Here is a 20,315-nt window from a genome sequence, read left to right as displayed (position 1 = left end):
TCACAAAGTCAGGAAGATTTGCTACTACTGATGTAAACAAATCTTTTTTTGCTTTAGTGCTTTTGTAGCAGTTTTTGAAATCATTGTAGTTCAGTATATCCAGGCTTGTATTTCCTATCAACCTGTTGTATGTATTAATAAAAACACAATGTGAATTTCTGGGGGTTTGTGCTACACCAGTGGCGTGTAAGCCCATTTTGTGTGTTTTGGCCTGTTCTGCAAACTTCATGTGAGAAGTTCAGAGACACTAAATACCAGAGAGTAAATTAAAAAAGCATGAGAAAACAAGACACACAAAACACCATTCTCTTTCCAAGAAACTTTCAATGAAAAAATATAGATTGTCTTTGATATTATGTTACATTATCCTGGAATTGTAATCTGTTTGTTCCTTCTTTAGAAGATTTTAATCACAAGGAATTCAGGTTTACCCTAATTTCTACCTTATAAATTCAGAGGATTTAGGATGTGAAATGTTTTGGTACTACTACAGCAATGTTCAAGTTGCTAACTGTTTTCGGCAGTGAATTGTATCCATTTTGTCCTGGCAGTTTTCTTCTTCCAGTTTGATTTCTCCTAGTCAGTAATAAATAAGACTTTTTCCAATGTCTGAAAATAAACATTGCCATGTAAATCTCAGAAAGTGGTTTCTCTTGTTTTTTTTCAGCAGTTTTGACCCTGAGTAGGAGCCTGTTCTTCATGTGTCAGAACTCTTCATTTTGAACTTTTATTTTAATAGTGCTTCTAAGAAGATGTCCACTCCAGATCCCCTCACAAATACAGAGAAGGAGTAAGTACTTTTTTCCCTAGATGCAGAAATACAATTACTGGATTATAATATGAAAATTCTTGCAGTTTCCTTGGTAGGATCTTGTCTTGATGAAGTCTTAAAGGACAATAACTTTGATCTTGAAGCAGTCTGTAGATAAGCTAACACCAACACCAGTGAATTTACACATTGAGGGAGGAATTGTCCCTTAAGCTTTTCATCAAGTTAACCAGCACTTAGTTAGGACTAGTTTTGTAGAGATAAAACCCTGCATAGAGATTTCTTAATTTAATGCTTCTGAACTATGAAAACATACTTGTATATAGTAGATTGCTTCTTTGTACATCTGGGGTACCTACAGTAGCATAAGACTGGAACTTTTGTACTACAGTGCATTATTTTTTTTAAATATCTCTATATCTTTAATATTTTATATGTAGTACTTAGGAACCATCATATTTTTATCAATGGCATGGGATATAAAATAATTATGTTCCTTCTATAAAACATAATCTTATCCACTTAAGAGTTTGATCAGATTCTAAATGTCAAACATGGATTCAGTCATGATTGAAAAGTGTAACTCCAGTCCCTTTCCAAACAGCCAAATAACCAAACCAATGCTGTCATCAAAACCAGAATTAAAACCAGGCACAGGCAGCTCTTGCTCTATTTACCATGTTTGCTGTACTTGTGCATCAAGTAAGCATCAAATCCAGCAAAGAGTATTCAGAAGAATAATAAAATAATTTATTTAGAATTATGCCACCTCATAAATAACGTGATTGTTTTGAAAAGCAAAACCACAAAACATTAAAAATGCTAACTTGCTTCTTACTGGGACCTGAAGAAGCCAAAGCTCTGCTTGTCTGATTGAAATTCAGGGTATGCAATCACAAAGATACATCTTTCAGACAGCTGTGTCTTGCTAGTCTCATGAAGGATGAGTAGTTTACATGAGTAGTTCTTAGCTCACTGTATTCTAAAGGCAGTTTTTCACATTAGAGAAGGGCAAGAAAGGCACCTAAAACTGCACTTCAGCTGCATGGTGGCAGGTTGTAATTTTCTGTACTTTTATTTTTTATGGGAGATGGTATCGATGCTTCCAGTAATGGAATTGATTATATTAAGGTTTACCTAAACTTTAAATCACACCTTTCTTCTCTCTGCATGGGTTAGCCTCAAACCATTCATGCTTTTCCACAATTACAATGTTGCCCAAGCTTTTTTCAGGCTTAACAGTTGCCATATAATGACAGATGTTTTCTTTTAATCTTTATAACCTAATCAGCAGAGTGTATTTTGAATAATGAGTGGGTTTGGATGGATCACATTGAGTGCTCATCTGTGCTATATGACACAGTGTTCCTTTGCCTGCAGTCCTTAAAATCTGAATTTAGGGTTAGTGAAGCTGAAAGGCTACAGTTGCATAATGGATTTGTATCGGACTTTCGTAAAAGGGCTTTGGTTTATTTATAACAAAAAAGATCATGTGAATTGAACTTCCATTGATTCTGCAGATCTTTTTGTCAGGTGCTAAATTATCCTGTGTCCATCTCAGCTGCTGAAGCACTGCAAAACTTCTCTTGGGAAAGGCAAGTTATAATTACAAATGTTGCCAGAATGGAGTAGTTTTCCATCTGTTTGGAAAGGAAGGCTATTTAACAACAAATGATATCTCTTGAAAATTTAGTCTTACTTATTTAGACTAAAATTCATGGAGTTTTGAGTTAAAATTTTCCTAGATCTTTCTGGAAGTAAAAAGTAATTTGTGTTCCTCTGAGCATGTTCTTGAAAGGCAGAGGACTTGCAAGAGAAGCAATGATGCTGCCATTCATTAAAAGTAGCACAGCAACAGAGTTTGAAGATGAAGAGGGATAGAAGCCTTGGGGCTGAGTTCAGGAAGCTGAACGAAGCACAGTTTGCTTTGAAGAAGGGCTGGAGGAGCAATTTTCTGAACAAGTGATGTATTACAGGTAACGCTAATAAAATGAGAGCAATAAGCCTAATACTACTTTATATCTGCTTAATTGTTCAGAAGTTTGTCATGTCTGGTTTAAAAAAAATAACTTTTTGCTTTTTAACAAGGAAATTGCAGAGCCTTGAGCCATGTGTTAATTAGAGGGTTTCTATAGCAGAAAATGTGACACTAGCTGGTCTGGGTGATGTATTTTGACAAATGCTCCTGATATTGATACCACTAATTGATCTTCACTGGTGTTAAGAACAGAGATAGTTTTGTTGGAGAAAGTCTATTGGTATTTTATGTAACCTTGCCTAGAGCACATCTATTTGATACGAGGCTTAAAATATCAATGGCTTTTCTGTAATGCCTGTAACACCAGCAGAGTGAGCTGACTGAGAAACAGCTATGAAGGGGCAAATTTTCATCTCTTAACGGATGTGATCACTGTGCCAGTGAGGCTTTTCACAATTTGGGAGCTGGGAAGGCTGCTTTATGTTCCCATTTCCATCTCTGATGTGCTCCTTACTCTGTAGTGGGTCACTCTGCCCCTTCTGTGTGTGCATTGCAGGCTCTCAGGACTAACCACTCTCTATGTGAACACTGTTCAGCACGTTGTCTCTCAACAAAGGGATCCTTTCCCAAAAAGGATTATTTGCTATTGGAACCACAGTCACTGTAGCTTTAAAAAAAAAAAAGGTGCCTGAGATAAGTGTTTGCATTCCTGGCTTAGCCAAGCCCTCCTGCTGCACCTCCAGATCTGACAGTCTGATCACAGGGTTGCTCCTGGCTAGAAAGGATTCACCTTTCTACTTAAAGCCCTCAGTGAATGCAGGGTAGCTGGCTTTCATTTCATGCTGCAGTCTTGTTATGATCTCTTGGGAAAGGGGGAGCAGTAGGGGTACTTCTTCTGAGGCAAACCTGGAAGGAAACTTTCATTAACTAAACTGGTGTCAACACTCAGAACTTCTGAAAATGTGCATATCTCTGCAAGACTAAGTCTTCTATCACAGGGTCTGACCTCTGGGAACAGGGGTGATGTGTTTGACTTCTTCAACTAGATTATTCTCTGTGTAATGACATAAATTTGGCAGTTTTATTTCCTTTCACAGAAAAGCACATGTCAGTTTCCATTTCTAGAGAAAATACATAACCCAAGTTCTGTGTTGACTTTTGACTGTTGTATCTTGAAAGTGTAAAAACCAAGTTAGATCATGGCACAAGCCAGTAATATGATTGAGAATGAAAAGTAATAGCATAATGGCATTCATTTCATTAATACTTTCAGTCTGTTTTCTTGGCTTTCCCTTTTGTGTGACTGTGCATAATCCAGTCTGCTAGGAAGATTGCTTTAGAAAGGTCATGAGTTACTGCTTCTGACCTTGTTTGCAGGGATCATTCAAATAAATTATTAGAACAGGAGGAAATAAGTTTCTTTTAATCATCACATTTGCCTTTGGCAGCTGGATCTGGCTTGCTTAATCATAATGTAGTAAATTTTCCCCTTTGCATTTATCAGTCTTTAAAATTGTTGTAAATGGCCATTTCAAAGAGAGAAAAAGTAAGCATTACCTCTCTAGGTGAATTAGTGCATGTGACGCAGAGGATTTCAGAGAAGATTAAGTAGGCAGAGACGCTCAGCTGGAGCTCTGTTGTTTGGGTTTTTTAGTTGGTAGCAGAAATCATCCTGCTCATAACCTTTATCCGGCTGAACTGGAAACCTCCAGTGTGTTTTGCTTGCGTTGTCCTTGTTTTTCCTGCTGTGCTGAAGGATGTCCTTGCTTTCTCCAGGGGCTGAAGATGAACCAGAGCGTTTTGATGGTCTCTCTCTATTATACTGGTATGCTCAACCATTCAGTTCTGAGGGCATTGCTCTAGTCTGTAATTGTGCAACGTACAGGAAAGATAATTTAAAAGCTGTGGGCATTTTCAGCTTCTTTTCATCAACAGACAGAGTTTATAATTTAGATTTTTGTGTGTCAGGTAATATGTGTTTTGTGAGCAAAGTGTATTATTCTCCCATTGATAAACATAGTTAAATATTTTGTTTGTGCATATAAATTATTAATCATTTCTCAGGAATAGAGATCAGAAGAATATCTGGAGCTGTATGTTCTGATAAGCACTGATAAGTACCAAAAGATAAAACCCAAAGTTGTTGAACTTCCTTGTGTATGCTGCTAAAAAGTAATAGAAGCAGATTTATTTTAATTTCCCTTACTAGAGCATCTACACCAGAATGTTGCACACTTAAGTCTGTTAGCATCCAGACTTCGCTGGAGTATTGAGTTTAGTATTTTTTCATGTAAAAAGATTATAGCATAGTGAGTTTGGTGAGTTTTGCTTGTTTATTTCATCTCTTGCCTTACATCTTCTCTACATGCTAAAACCTTGCTGACCTCAAAAAATAATTAGCAACATCTGATTATTTAATTTGCATCTTTTTCTGCAAAGAACATTAAATTATTTTTTGTTAATACTGCCAACTGGTTTAGGAGTTTATTTCCTTATTTATACTGTTGAGCATGTTTCTAATGCTCTAGGAGAAATACTCTAACATTTCAAGAATATTGAAAGTGGTGACATAAAATAAATGTTGAATGGGTGCTGAATCCAAGTCATTTTACAGTGAAATTGTTAAAGCTCTCTTTATTTTATTAGAACTATGACAAGTAGCATAACTTGAAGATCTAAGTTATATTAGATAAAAAACCCTAATACTGAAAGTCAGCTAGATGTGATATACTAAACAAATTCGGGGCATTTGAAAATCTTTGTCTTTACTTTTATGTGATAAAGTAATTTTTAACTGCATGTATTGGAGGGATTTAGTCTTTAGATCATAAACAGACCTGAGTACCTTGTAAAAGCCGTCTGTCCAAAGTGTCAGTTCTTTCTAATTGTAGGTAGCAGCATCACAATTCCAGTGTTTCAGAGATATCTTATTCCTCTCCACTGTACATTATTAGTTGTGTGTTCTCTGTATCCTCTTTGTCATAGGATCATTAGGATCTCTCTTTAGAAAGTATTGCTGGTTACTTTTGAAAATGTCCTGTTCTTAGATTTGATCATATTTCAGGATTGTTTTATATGATAATACCTAAAGATGTTCTACAATTTCTGCTGAACTCTAAACTTCAGACTTAAAGTCTGATATTTGATCTTTTCAGACTTGAAGAAAGTAAAATCTCTGTGTTGGTTTGTGCAAGGTTGAAGTAACTTTTGTTCCTGCTTTTTAATTTTAACAAAAAAATTACCACGTGAAAACAGCTGAGAGGAAGTGGCCGAGTAAAACCAATAGCAGTAGCAGCAAAAGGCAAGAGAGAAAAAAATAGAATAATTGCTTGTTTTAAAGTTCAGTGTACTTCATTTAAGATTTCAGAGATGGAGACAAGTCGGGACAAAGCATGATTAGTATGCTGTCCTTCAGCCTCAAAACAAATTGTGGGATAATTGCAGTGACAGTGCTGGGTAGTAATACAAAATACTCTGTCCTTCTCATGGAGTAGGAGGTTGTCCAAAGGGTGTTCTTAAAGAAATATCAGCCTTGGGGATTTTTTCTTCCTGTCAGGCTGTGATTAAGTGAAAGCAGTGGAAAAAAAAGTTCACTTTTACCTTTACAAAGGGTACGTTATGCTCTGACATATCACAGCAAGGTCGTGTGCAGTCCTGTCAAACACACACCAAATACACTGGGTCTTATTATTTCTCTTTAGCCTGTGAAACAAATACTTCAAGAAATATTACAGTGAAAATTATACAGTGCTTTAAGCATGGGTTTATTTTTTGTTTCTAAAGGTTATTAGAAGTATTAGGTCTCTCCTTGTGGCCAGCCTTTCTAAACCAAAGGCTAATTTTGCAAATACTTGGAAATACGAGGTTTTGGGAAATCGTTGCTTTTCAGAGCTAGTGCTTATTCCTTGATAAAAAAACCTCATCCAGTTTTCTTCTACAAAAACAAAAGAGCTGCAGGTGTTCTTTAGAAGTCGGGTCTCAGGGCTAGTCCTAGAATTTTAAGAACATTTGGTCCTTCTGGATTTCTCTCTTCCTTCTGGCACAGCACCTTTTAATGATGTTCTCTGGCTTTTGCAGATGTACCCAGTTTCAGGCTTGGAGTTCAGGCTGTGCTGGATTAGGTTGTGTGGAAGGATTTGGGTCATTGTGTCCTCCACTTTTATCTTCTCTCCCACCCTGCTAATGAATTCTTGTTGTTCCATTTCACTAGGACCCTCCAGAAAATGCAACTCTCTATCTAATGTAGAACAAACAATATGTAGGTCAAAGCAGAGAAACCTCAGTCGTGCTTCTGCTCTTTTCTAGAAGAGATCTGTCAAGTCTTCTCCAAAAATGGGGCAGGGAAAGGACAGAGGATCTATAATACAACTTACATTTTTTTGCCCATAAGTCATCTAAATGAAAATAAAACCTGGTAAAGGGTAATCTGGATTTACTTACATTCTTAACACTCTGCATTCTCAGAGCAGCATCCTGGTCATAAGTGTGATGAAACTGTTAATTTAGGTTCCAAAACTCTAATTTTACTTTGTATTCTTTTTTAATTCTGTTGGAGGATCAACTGCTTTCAAAATATTCCTCTGCCTTTAGACGATTCCAAGTGTTATCCTGGTGCTTTCCCTTGGGATGGGAAGGTACACAGAGGATCAGGCAAAAGAGTTTGTAAAGAAGCCTTTTTTACAACAGAGAAAGAGATCAAAGTTGAGTGAAGAAATTAGGGGATTTTTGGAAAATATTGTGTTCATAAATAGCCACAAAATTATATTTTAGATATCTTAGGAAATAATTTTATGCATTGGCTCAGCTGTGCTTTTGTTCAAATATTCATTACCTGATGAAGACTGGTTTTATGGTATGTTTTTCTTGCCTAAATGTTAAGGTGGATCAGATTGTGTAATTTTGTTAATATTTAATCACAACCCTTTTATTACACAAAATGGGATTCACAGTTCAGCCTGAAATGCTTTGGGGGAAAAGGAAGTAAAGTGTATATCTATTATACCTCTCCATCTGATATTTGTGATGAGTAGATTGATTTTTGGCTGAGGAGATGATGGCTCAGAGATATCAAACGATATGAAGTTGCCAATGGAGAAAACTGATTTGGGTTTACTTGAGTTGAAAATACAGTTGCTGTAATTTCTTTTCTGTCAACATAGCTCTATGTACACTTCTGTAATTTAATGATTTTTGTTTTATTCCTTAGGACCATTATGGGCCCTCATGGAATTAATCGAGCTGTTCACCGCATCTCTTTCTCTGATTGCCAGAATGGATTAGGTAACTAAGACATTCTGTTATTCTGACTAAATCAAACCTAAAAACACTTGGTGAGCTTTGCCAAATCATATTTGGCATCAGGAAGGTTTATTTGGCTTTCATGGATTTGCATGCAAGTACATTTAGCACAGTAGGTGGAATAACCAAATTTTCACTTTTATCTTTTTGTTTGTTGTTCAGGAGTTAAAATTATTGGAGGCTATCGGGCACAAACAGCAGAAGATTATGGGATTTTCATAAAGAGAATTCTACCTGGAGGGGTTGCTGCTGTAGATAGTAAGTGTTTTTAACTTTTTTGGCCACAAACACGCTGGATATAAAAAGCTGTCAAAAGAAGTCTTTATTTTACTTTGTAGGTAAGGATATTTAAAATAGTACGGTTTAGTGAGGACCTATGAAGTTTTGGCTTACTTTAAGATAAAGAAATGAAATTTGGACCCTTTATGGAAAAAGATTTTAATACTCTCAGGTCTTGAAAAGGTGTTCAAATCTACATATGGCTGGTGAAGGAAATTGGTAATCTTTCAGCACTGAGTAAGTGCTCAGATGCTGAACCACTTTTAATTTTTAAGGTATAAGAGTGGGGTTTCCTGTACAGAACTAGTATTTTTAATTAGTTCTGAAAATTTTTATTACTATTTTTTAATAGTAGTGGTGTGCTGGTGGTTAAGATCAGTGTGGTAAGAAGAAATTACACTCAGTAGAGTTTGCAATAATTAAGCTACAGACTTCCATCCTAGGTCTCTGGGGTTTTTTGAGATTCCATTTTGTTTTGTTCAAAATGATAATTTAAAGTAATCTTAATCAACTTCAAGTTCATAAACTTGAGATTTTCAGGGAGTTAAAAAATAGAATTGTCTCTAAAAAATCTTTTAGCTGACTTTATTAATGTCTAAAACATTAATATATCTACACATTGTAACTTACAATAATGTTAAGAGCAAGATTCAAATAAAAATTAGTTCCACAACTGTGAAATATAAATTCTAGTCTCAAAATGATGTGTGTAAATACAACAAATAGATAAATGACAGTTATTTTCAGTGTCTATTCTGTTGTTAATAAGACTGATTTCTAGTTTCTAGTCTTATCTCCTTTACCTGTCTTACTTAGGATCAGGTGCCAAGAGTCATAAAGTTGTTTAATGCATTAAGTGACATAAAATTGAAAGGAAAAGTCCTGGTTAAATACCTGGTTTAATATAATATGTTCACCATTTTCATGTTGATTCATCAATCACTGTTGGTTTCATTTAAAGGCCGTTTGCTCACTGGGGACCTAATTTTAGATGTCAATGGAGAAAACTTGGTTGGAGTAACAAATGAAAGGTATGTTTGTACTGATTACTGAATGTTTATTAGAGCTTGGAATGTTATATATGCATTATTCCAGACATTATCAGTGACTGATTGAAAGAACACAACTGCCCCAAGATCCTTGGAGTTCAACTCACAAGTAATTTATCCTATAAATCTAATTCAGAAAACTGCTGTGGAAAAGTGAAGGGCTTATAGAAGCAGAACACCAGAATCCATTGGTTTCTTAATCACAGATTACAGAATGTGTGTGAAAACAGCAGCAGAAGCTGTTAAAATATAACTATCTGCTGGTTCAGTACTGGTGAATGTAAATGATGGCAGCAATCATATAATGGCACAATGAAGGGGAAAAGAGTAAGCTGTAGATGGTTTCTGTAGCTGGATCTGTAGAGATCAGTGCAGCTTTCAGTGCTGGAGATGGAGATTGAATGTTCAAAGGAAAATTGCCATTTGTGTTGCTGAGGGAGATTCTGAGCCAGGCACACCTGAGCAGTAGCTTTTGTTGAGGTGGGCTGTAAATCCTGAAAGAGGCTCAGAAAGGCAGCAGGATGGCCCAAGGAGGGATGGGGGACAGAAGGGAAGGGAAAGAGGGGTCAGTCCCAGTTTATTGCTGTCAGCAGATGCACCACAGTCTGTCTCTTGCTCCCTTCCCCGGTGCTCACTTTAAGTTTTGCTGCTGCCAAGCTCTGTTCTCTGTATCTGGCCATGAAAATTATTAACTACCTTAGCAATTTGTCCATTTTCCTTCTCTTTTAGCACTGCTCAGTTCTTGCCAGCACCCTGGTATATTTATTTGGCCTTTTTCTTCCCCCTTCTAGGGCTGTTGACATCCTGAGAACAGCCTCAGCCTCTAATCACATGTCTCTGCTCATTGCTAGAGATGAAGAAGCAAAGTAAGAGAAAAATTATTTTAACCTTAAAACTGATAAAAATCCAGTGCTGTATCTCAGAGTGACTGGGTGGGCTTGCATGTATTTTTATTTTAGATTAGTTTTAATTGCAGAATTGTACCACATGTCACATTTTTCTGTGTAATATTTGATACTAGTTCATTCTGAAATCACTTGCATCAATCACTTCAAGTAGCAAGCTCAGGCCAACTTCAGTTTAAAGAGGAGGATTGTAATGTTATGTTTACAGCTAATACCATTAAAAATTACCTGCTGTGATAGTTTTTGAAATGCTTCTCACATTTTAAAATAATGAAAATGAGGGCTCTGTTAGAGCTACCACAAAACCATAAGATATAAATTGATCTTGCCTTCTGACAAAAGGCAGATTCTGTTGTTTTTTCCCCTCAGAAGTTTGCTTTTCAATCTCTAATGAGCTTTGAATAGTTTGAATAAGTAGGTTAAACTGTTTACTGCAGCAAGTAGTCCAAAATATATTCATTTTAAGGACATTTGTGTTAAATATTGCTTTAACCTGACTGTTGAAAGTTAAGCATATAAACCAATATTGGCAGGGAATCATCAGCAATGTGACAATCCAGGTCTGTATCCCCTTTTGACTTAAATCTCAGGAGAAAACAGCTGTTATGTAACTATTTTTGATAATCATTGCTAGAGTATCTGCTGTTATTTGCCTTTCATGGGATGTTCCACTTCCAGAGTAATCTCCCCATAAAGGATTTTTCTCTAAATTCCTTTAGCCTTTTGTCCGAGTTAAGCTTCCTCTTTCTGTTCCTTTATTTTTTTGTATTCGACAGACATCTAAATCACTCTGTAGCCTCTGATCTCTCCTTTTTTCAGACTGCCTACATATATGAGGTCCCCTCTTAATCTGCTTTTATCTAAAGCATACTGGCCTAGTTCCTGTAAACTCCTTGAATAATTAAAATCCATTGGTCCTTTAACCACTCCGGGGTAGAAGTGCAATGGCCTGGGCAGAATTTACCACTCTGCAGTCCCTCACCAACCTCCTCTGAATTAATTTCTTGTGACTTTACATTCTGTGCTTAAAGATTATTTGGTTTACATTCAGCTGTGATTTGTGTGTGTACCCTGGGGCCAGCATTAGTACAATAAATGTTGTTCTTTTTTAAAAAATAATGCACCCAGCATTTTTGGAAAACCTTCAGAAGTCAAACAACCTGGGAGTTACTCTCCTTTCAATCAGTTAATTTCTTTTCTCTCTGACTAATTCTGTAATATTAATTTGGTGATGTTTCTGGCTTACATCACTATGGATTATTTATATTTTTTAAGTCAGTTACCACTGAGGTATTCAGAGCTCAGATTATCAGCTTTTTTGCTTAAATGAGGCTGGATTCAATATCAGATGGATCAAGTGTTTTTGTATTCTCTTCGATGCCTGGCACACAAGATGTGCATCTTTGCCAGGCTGTTACAGTATGATTGGTGTATTGGTGTCTACAAGGAACTTCTGCTTTTGGCTTTTAGTAGTAAATAAATATTTCTTCAATCCTCTTCTTTTTAAGGAGCCACATCTTTGTCATTCTCTTCTGGGTTCTTGTTCAGTGTAATTGAACTAAAAGCATTCTTTAAAAACATGAGTATGCTATAAGTGTATAATCTGATTCTCTCTAATATAAATAAATAGTTCTGGAGCTTGGTAGTACCACTGTATCCGTAGTTTTTATTATTAATAAATTATTATTTTATTATCTGTAGTTGATTGTATGACAAGTTTTTAAAGTTTTGAAATGCAGGGTAAAGAGAGGTAAAAATAAAGTTTTTACCAACAGTCCATTTCATCCATAGTCTGTTTTCTCATCTTTATCATGCATTACATGATATACTTTTTTGCCCTTTCGGACCATTTGACAGGGCTTTCCTCTTTCAGTGGAGGTTGAGCTTCCTTCTCTGAGGAGGAGCAGCTGTTCAGTACAAGCAGTGCTGGTCTCACAGTTTCAAACTAACACCAAATCCTGACAAAATCTTTTTATTGGCACAGGAAAGAATTCCATGACCTGATGGATAAGTATGGCTCTCACAGTGACACCAGCTCTGCAAGAGCTTCTCCGACACATCAGTTAGCTGGTGAGAGATCACTTCCCAGCCTGAAATAATCCTGGGGGAGAAAAATCAGCCTTGGGTGGAGTAGAAACTTGTACTTAAAATTCCTTATTTGAGAGGAGGTGTATTGGAGGAAGTGGTTCACAGTCAGACAAAACACATATGTACCTTGAGGAATTCGTGTGTCAGTTTCCCCAGCTCTTAAAATAAATATACTGATATCTACTTAAAATTTTAATTAATGATTTATGTAAAAAGTTTTTGGTATTTGTAGCTGAAATGTGCCACAAAATGCTAGAAAAAATTTGATCTAGAGCACTATAAATTCTAATCTTTCTGCTGCTTAATTAACGTGCTTTTGTAGAGCATAGGGGATTAGTCAGTTTCATATTTTGCACACAATTTGAAAAAAATAATCACTTGTTATGATTTAAAAAATTATTCCTGGAACCCTGAGTGGCTCTCAATTCTTAACTGTGTAGGTTTTTTTGAACTTACTTATGTGAGCTAAAATTTTTTGCTTTTTCCCAAATGTGGCTTTTATTTATTTATTTGTTTTTATTGTTATTTCTTTTTTTTGAAGCAAAATCTATAGACAGCCTTTCTTCTGGGTCATCCTCAAGGTCACAGAGTCCTCAGCTGCATCTGAAGGATAACATCACCACCAGCAGCAGCAGAAATAATTCTGTCCCACCACCATCCCCAAAGCTTCCAAAGTAATCTCCAAAACTGACTGTACCTCTGTTGTGGGAGCTGCAGGAAATGCTGTATTTGGCTGGTCAAGAAAATTTGGGTTGAGCACTATGTGTTAAAGTTTGGTTTTGTTTTTTAACTTCTAGTCCTGTAGCTCATAATGCCATCAACATTGCAGACTTTTAATTTTAATAAGTTATTTTTCTATTTATTTATTGTTTATGTTTATTTATTGTTTATGTGGTAGAAGAAGATTAATCAGGTTATTTTTTTAGTGTTTCCTAATGAATTAATGTTCCTGGTTTATGTGTACCCAGATACTCCCATAAGCCTTGGGATATAGTATATGTCTCTATATAGTAGAGAGGAGTTTTTAGCCTTGTAAAATAGAGTATTCAATTTTTTTGTAATTGTCAGAAGTGCCTGAGGTTGCTGAGTTTAAGTAGTGTAATATTTGAACACTGAGATTAAATGTCCACTATTTCTATTTGTTACTGTAATACATATTTACAAAACCTGTAAGATAAAGACAAGTTATTGTTTCAGTCTTTATTATCTAGTTCTGTGAAGTAATTCTACTTTTCTTTCTCTTTGTGTCTCTAGTGACAGTGCATTTCAGATTATCTCTGTTTGCAAAGAAGCAAGCCTAGGTTTGAATATTGTAGGAGGAATTAACAGAAATGAAGGGCCTTTGGTATACATTCAAGAAATTATCCCAGGTGGTGATTGCCATAAGGTAAAGGCCTTTTTTCCCTTCCTTCCCCTTCAGACACCTTTTTTTTATCTTAATTTTGTACTTGCTTTTGTATGCTACATGTGCAGTCATTTTTCAAATACAAAATGCTTTTGTGTTGCTCCTTGCCTTCTGTTTTAACAGAATTATCTCACTGCACTGTAACAGTTACAATGTATTTAAAATTTATCCATAAGTTCATTTGAGGTAAATGAGGATCTTTTTCCTCAGTTTATGTATGAGAAGGTACAAAACCAACTTCTATAGAAGATTGCATGATGCAAGGTAAATTAGGAAGGATGGGACAGAGCTACAGATTGCACCTCTTATTCATTTTCTTGTACATTCAGAAAATCATATTTCCCTGAGACTTAATTTAGATGGATCCTTGCAATTGGAAATCATTGTGTAGGCAAGTTAGAAAAAAATATTCTGAAACTGCAGACTAATAAAATATATGAATTGGTGTTGATCACTCTTAATTTCTGACAAATGCAAGATGTAAATCAGGGGGATTTGACAGCATAAGAAGTAAACAAATAATATAATTGCTTGGTTCAGGTACACAGAACTGTTTACCCAGTGTCTCTTCTGGCATCCTGAGTAATTATGTTTATTTGGAAGTGTAGATAACCAGCCTTTGCCTCTGGCCCAGCAAAAGAGGACAAGCTCAATTCATGAGCAGTAAATTTTATCCCCAAGCAGTTTATAACTATTTGTTACTGAATTTTTATAGACTAAGTTTAATCCTAAAATGCAAGCTAGAAGATAAAAATGCAATGTTTCTCCAAGACATCAATTTCCAGTAGGCTCTAATATTAGCAATAATAGAGGTAATTCCACAATCCTGGTTATCCTGTTTGGGAAGGTGAAGTAATAAGCATATTTTAAACGTCTGCCACATGAGGGCACCATTGAAATGGATATCTTAGAACATGCTGGATGAATGCAAAATAAAAGGTTTGCAATTTTATTCTCTAACCAAAACACTAAGTGACAAAAAAAAAAAAAGGTAGTAAAGTTCTGGCATGGGTTTGACACAACACAGCTAAAATTATGGTATGTGTGTGTTAAGTAAGTAAAATTATACTAGTCTTGAGAAGGTATTTTACTTATTTCCTGTGTATTATCTTCTGCACACATTTTTTTTTAACATTGATTTTGTATTTGATTTCTTAGGAGCTGAGAAGCAGAGACATATTCTGTGTAATTTGATGTGTATTACATTAGACAAATGTCATAAATAACTCTGTAAGCATAGGTGAATTGCATGAATTTCCAGTTAAATTGTTGAGGGCTCTGTTAAAATGTGGGTAAAGAAAGCTCTGTCTTAGTGAGAAATCTATCCTACCATGTTTAAAGCCTTGTCTTAGAGTCTCTGGGACAGAAATGTGAGATGTTCTTGTGCTGATAGAGAGTTTTTTACAATTAATTCAACAGAAGCACAAAGTTGACAAGATTATTTCTGTCATGGTTTTGACTAGTGAGTACTAATAGACCAATCTGGTTTTCTCATTAACATGGCCAGTGAGTGTCTGAAGAGTTCCATGTATTGCCATGAACATTTCCTTTTGAAATACAAATTAATCCAGCTCTGAACTGAATTAATTAGTAAAGAAGCTTCCTAAAGTCAGATGGGTTGGTGCTGGAAAAGTCTGTTGGTTTTTTTGTCTTTTTTTTTTTTTTTTTTTTTTAACTGAAGTGTTTATCTGGGTCCAAAGTTGTTCTTTATATAATTTCTGATGTCTATTTTCTCTGAGTTTTTATAACGATTCTTGATATTTCTTATTCTTATAGAACCAGGGGAACGTGTCCAAGTGCTGTGATTATACAGTTCTTTCTGTAGTGTTAGCAATTAATATAAAATTTGTGGGTTTGGTTTTATATTTGTTGTTTTAGGATGGACGATTGAAGCCTGGGGATCAGCTTGTGTCCATCAACAAAGAGTCCATGATTGGAGTCTCCTATGAAGAGGCAAAAAGTATAATCAACAGAACAAAGATGAGGTATCTGTTGTCAAACAGCCAACCACCCAAAATTGTTTAATAGATGATATTTATGATCAGATTAATGTGAAAAGTGTTTTTGTGTGCTTAGAGGAAATGAGAGATACTAATTATTTTAAATACTCAGTTGTAATATTATTTCATAGAAAAGATTCAAGTGCACCTTTTAGAACTGCAGAGTTATGATACTTTAATGTTTAAATAAAAAATTATGGTGTTTGTCTTTGTAATGATGGGTAACAGAACATCCTTTTAGAAAAATAGTTAAATAAACCCACACATGGTGTTTGGAAACATGTAATTTTTGCAGAAGTATAAATTCTATGAATAATATAAGTATGCAATATGTTGAAACTTTTAAAATTTTAGTTCTAGGTTTGAAAATTTTTGGGAGATAGCTTTTATTAGGCAGAAAAACATACCCAGTCATCCAAAGAATCTGCAGCATCCTTTCAGCCTCTTAACATCTTCTGTAGCACATGGAGAGCAACAGGCTGCAGCACTTGGTCCTCTTCCCTCTCCTAATGGGAGGCTGGTTTCAACATTCCCTCCAGATGCTGTGAGTGTACTTATTACTCTTCTTAGAACAAACTGAGCAAGTGGTTGTTTTCCTTTTAATTGTAATTGAGTTTCCATTTTAGTAAGAAAATGACTGTCTGTTTTCCTGCACAATATTGTCTTTGGAATATCAAAACTCTTGGAAAAACCATGTTGTATAACAGGAGAGTAAATCACACTGATGAGAGGAATTAGTTGACTTGGGGTAAGAAAACAAATTAAATAAGCATTAACTGTGTTTTTAGATACCAAGTTCTCCTTTACTGTTTCTTTGAAGTTTTGGAATTAGACATAAATAGTTACATATTTAAGAGATAAAATACTCCCTGTTTACTACATATGTACAGTACAATCTCACACTTGTTGTGTGATGATGAGATTTTTGCTTAAAAAAAGTCCTAGAAGTATGTGGGGGTTTTCCCCTTTCTTTTGTCTAAGCAGCAATTGTTTTAATTCATACAGTTCACCACTAGTGTAAAGAAATAATGTTGACCACGAGAAAGAAGATTTTAAAACTAATATTTCAATTTTTTGAAAGAACATTTTCAGTTTATCGTATTTTTAAAGCTAAGTATTGCCTTAGAAGAAGGAATAATAAAATGTTCTCAAACACAAAGTCAAAACAGGTGATTCTCACATCTTATATTTGTACTTAAAATTCTTGCCCATTTTTCTTTCCTATTAGGGATATAAACATTGATGTGGGTTGCCTAGAGAAACTGTGCTATCTTAATCTGTGAAGATTTTCAAAACCCAAGGTTTTGATGAGTCCCTGATCTGATTTTTTTCAATGCTCTTCCCTCTCACAACCACCACCCCCTCCATACCTTTTTCTCCTGGGGTTGTTTTGATCTCCCCAGCCCTTTTTTCTTCCCCTGGTATTCCTTCCTGTCCTTTTTTTCATTAATGTGTATTTCTGGTTTGGCTTCTGATCTGCTTTGGAAATGGTATTTCATGACTTTTCATTTCCTCTCGTAGATGGAAACTGGAGTCAAGATGGGAGGGCAATCTCCAATTACTGGTCTAGACAGCAATCCTGCTGCTGCATCTGCCACGGGTAAGTGCTGATTTAATTCCCTGCCACCCTTTTCCCTGTTCTTTCAATAACAGTCAAACAGAACATAATACATAACGAGACTCAATAGGCTTTTAAAAAAAGGGAATATTGCACTGTTTTTATACTCCTAAATAAAGGACTGAGATCAATGGATTTTTAGTAGCTTCTGTCAAATATAACTTACATTGTCTCTAACAAACAGCTGAAACCAAGCAAAAATGAGTGATCACAACATTTGCTATACAGCAGTAATGATAATAGACTCAGTAGAAACCAGATAATGAAGACTTACGTATAGATCAAGATTAGGTTGCCATAGAAACTGTGCTTTCTTGATTTGATGAAATTCTGGGGATGTATGCTGCTTGCATGGTTTTACTGCTTAAATCAGGGCAGCATATTGAAAGGATAGAAATAACATTCAGCCCTCTTAACAGCTTTCCAGTTAATAACAAATACAATATATCATTTATATTTGTGTTTTAGAGACATGACATTCAAACAAGGACAAGAGTCACTTTGATCACATCTATAAATATCTAGTTTGAAAACAACATCTAAGGAAAAAGAGAGTTTGTGAAATTTGGTCAGTACCAAATATGAGCAGAACAATTGTAATTCCTGTGGGAAACAAATATGTTGTATTTAGAAACAGTGAAAATGCCAGAGTGACTCAATAATGGGAATCCCTGTTGACACACTGATAGAACTGACTCTGTTCAGTATTTCTCTGTACAGACCTGAACTTTATTCTTTCTCTTCAGGCAGTAGCAATTAAGCATAAGCTGAGTTTCTCAACTTCATGTCTAATGTACTTAGCAGAGGACGAAAAAATACACAGGATCTGATTCATTCCAGATGTCTCTCCACTGATGTTATTTAAGTTGTACCTGCATTTATTATAGTCCATATTAGATATTCAAATTCAAAATGAAACAGTTCCCATATTGCAAATCTGACCAGTTGGTTCCTTTCCTTGAAGGGTGAGCTGACCAAATGTGAGCTGTTGAAACTGGCAAAGTTTTAGTGTTGAATACACCTGGAGGAGATTTATGATCACAGTTTTGACATACTGACCATGAAAAACACTACATCTAAATCAAAGGAACGAGACAAAAGTCTTATTTTTTAATATATTCAGAATATAAGACTCCTGGTTAATATAATTCAGCACACAGGAGCTTCTTTGTTTGAAGATACCAAGAGGGGCAGAGTCTCTGAACACATCTGAAGAACGTAGGTAGCAGAGCAGCTCCAGTTTGTACTGCTTCTTGTCATGTTTCATTTTCCTCTTATTTAACAGCACATCCTTTGTCAAACCTGCCACTTCTTTCATGCTGCCCTTTTTCAAGGATAAACTTTCAAAGACAACCTTGAAAAATTAAAGCATCTCTTAGATGAGATACTCTTTTTTTTTTTAACACTTTATGAAAAAATCAGCATAGTTTTGAGAAGTTTTTGCACAAACTCACACATGAGGCTTTTTCATTCTGAGCTGAAGGAAAATTGAGCCAATTCCACCAAGGTTCTAGCCCACTGTCTTCAGAATTTAATATAGCATGTGAGAGGTGTTAATGTCAGAGATTTTCAAGATATTTTGGTTTATGCTTTTGGCATGTAAAGAGAATGTAAATTACTTTGAGCTTGGAAACAGATACGCTGTGAAACTAGAAAAAATTAAAAAAAAGAAGAATTCTCTGTGATTCCTTCTGTTCCTTTAGAGAAAATCTCAAACTCTAGGATCCTTTACTTGTCAAATGCTGGTTTTGGTTTCAGTACCTTTTTAATCCCTTAATGAAATGAAGCATGAAGATCTACATTATATTTATAAATAATGAATGCAATCAATGATTTTTTTTTTATTTTCATACATCTAAAATCCCAAGTGATAGTTAAAAAACCCATGCAAATTTGTGTTTCTGACTATAAGGGTACAAGGTGCTGATGGATGGTCGCCTAATGGGCAAGAATTCTTGGAAAAGAGTTCCTTCCCAGGAAAAAATACTGAGGGGCCATGGGAGTTCAGCCTAAGCTCCCTCCACATAGCCCACATTTGGGAACAGGTCATTCCCTCTCTTTCCCCAGTGTTTTCTAGATCACTCCATGTGCTTTTGGCAACTGTCAGTTACACCAAGGGTGTGTCTTGGAGGTCTCTCTTGGAATTCACAAGTGTGTTTCCCCTTCTGTTTCCTGAGTATCTGTGTATCTCTGAGAGAAAATACCACAAGAGAAGCCATATGCTTGATGGATCACTCAAACCTATTCCTGGTTATTTTCTGTTAGTTTGCTACTTGTCACTTTTTTAATGCGAAAAAAAACAGTGGAAGTGATTGATAATCATCATTTTTGTTGATTATAATTATGTCCTTTAAAAAAAAAAGTCAGTGTAAGGTTTAACATGTATTTTTGGCAAATGGGTATTTAGCTGGCATCTACTTGATGAGCAGAGTTTCAGAACAATTTTTTTTTCAAAACAGTTGCCACTACATCATTATTGCTTTATTTTTTTTTTATTTTTTAGTTATTGCCCCCAGCCAGAATGATGACTATGAACCCCAAGGAAAGAACTTGAGTATTCTTCTCAAAACAGAAAAGCTGGAGAGGGTAAATACTTAAAGTCTTCTTCCTCCCCCTTCATGATCCAGGTAAAACATCTGGATAATATCTCTAGGCTGACAAACTTTAAGGTATAAATGACACACAAAATTTTCTATTTGGGTAGTTCTTTCATGTTGCAGGCCAATATTTCAGTTTATATATTGGGCAAATTACTGTTTTTGTTAATCTAATTACTGATTAACTCTTCTGGGAATCATAACATCCCTCAGGATTTTTAAAGCAGTTATTAAGGACAAAGGGGTTTCCTTATTGCACTCATATGTATTCAATGTTAAATAATATCTGAACATCTCTCAATTAGATGGAAAAGTCACTGAGTGGCTCT

The 20,315-nt window shown here is 35.5% G+C and overlaps 1 protein-coding gene across 6 annotated transcripts in view; it reads left to right on the top strand.

Moving 5' to 3' along the window:
* STXBP4 (syntaxin binding protein 4) overlaps window positions 1-20,315 on the top strand; it is a 64,377-nt gene that overhangs the window by 1,125 nt on the left and 42,937 nt on the right. For 2 of the 6 annotated variants that reach the window (XM_088065554.1, XM_088065555.1), the window contains exons 2-13: window positions 671-790; window positions 7,954-8,027; window positions 8,208-8,303; window positions 9,286-9,355; window positions 10,165-10,239; window positions 12,263-12,348; window positions 12,908-13,040; window positions 13,621-13,753; window positions 15,650-15,756; window positions 16,126-16,315; window positions 17,293-17,371; window positions 19,893-19,975. In XM_088065554.1, coding sequence (XP_087921680.1) covers window positions 753-790; window positions 7,954-8,027; window positions 8,208-8,303; window positions 9,286-9,355; window positions 10,165-10,239; window positions 12,263-12,348; window positions 12,908-13,040; window positions 13,621-13,753; window positions 15,650-15,756; window positions 16,126-16,315; window positions 17,293-17,371; window positions 19,893-19,975 — 1,164 coding nt within the window. In that variant the 5' untranslated portion in view covers window positions 671-752. Of the gene's footprint in view, window positions 1-667; window positions 791-4,417; window positions 4,573-7,953; window positions 8,028-8,207; window positions 8,304-9,285; window positions 9,356-10,164; window positions 10,240-12,262; window positions 12,349-12,907; window positions 13,041-13,620; window positions 13,754-15,649; window positions 15,757-16,125; window positions 16,316-17,292; window positions 17,372-19,892; window positions 19,976-20,315 lie in introns of those variants that run through there. The other 4 variants (XM_088065556.1, XM_088065553.1, XM_088065557.1 and 1 more) reach the window with 4 other exon arrangements.

The sequence above is a fragment of the Pseudopodoces humilis genome, chromosome 21, assembly GCF_049639895.1.
Source record: "Pseudopodoces humilis isolate 2021_Gansu_Grassland_sample_001 chromosome 21, ASM4963989v1, whole genome shotgun sequence".
In the NCBI taxonomy this organism is placed as follows: Eukaryota; Metazoa; Chordata; class Aves; order Passeriformes; family Paridae; genus Pseudopodoces; species Pseudopodoces humilis.
This window is presented reverse-complemented; position numbering and strand designations above follow the sequence as displayed.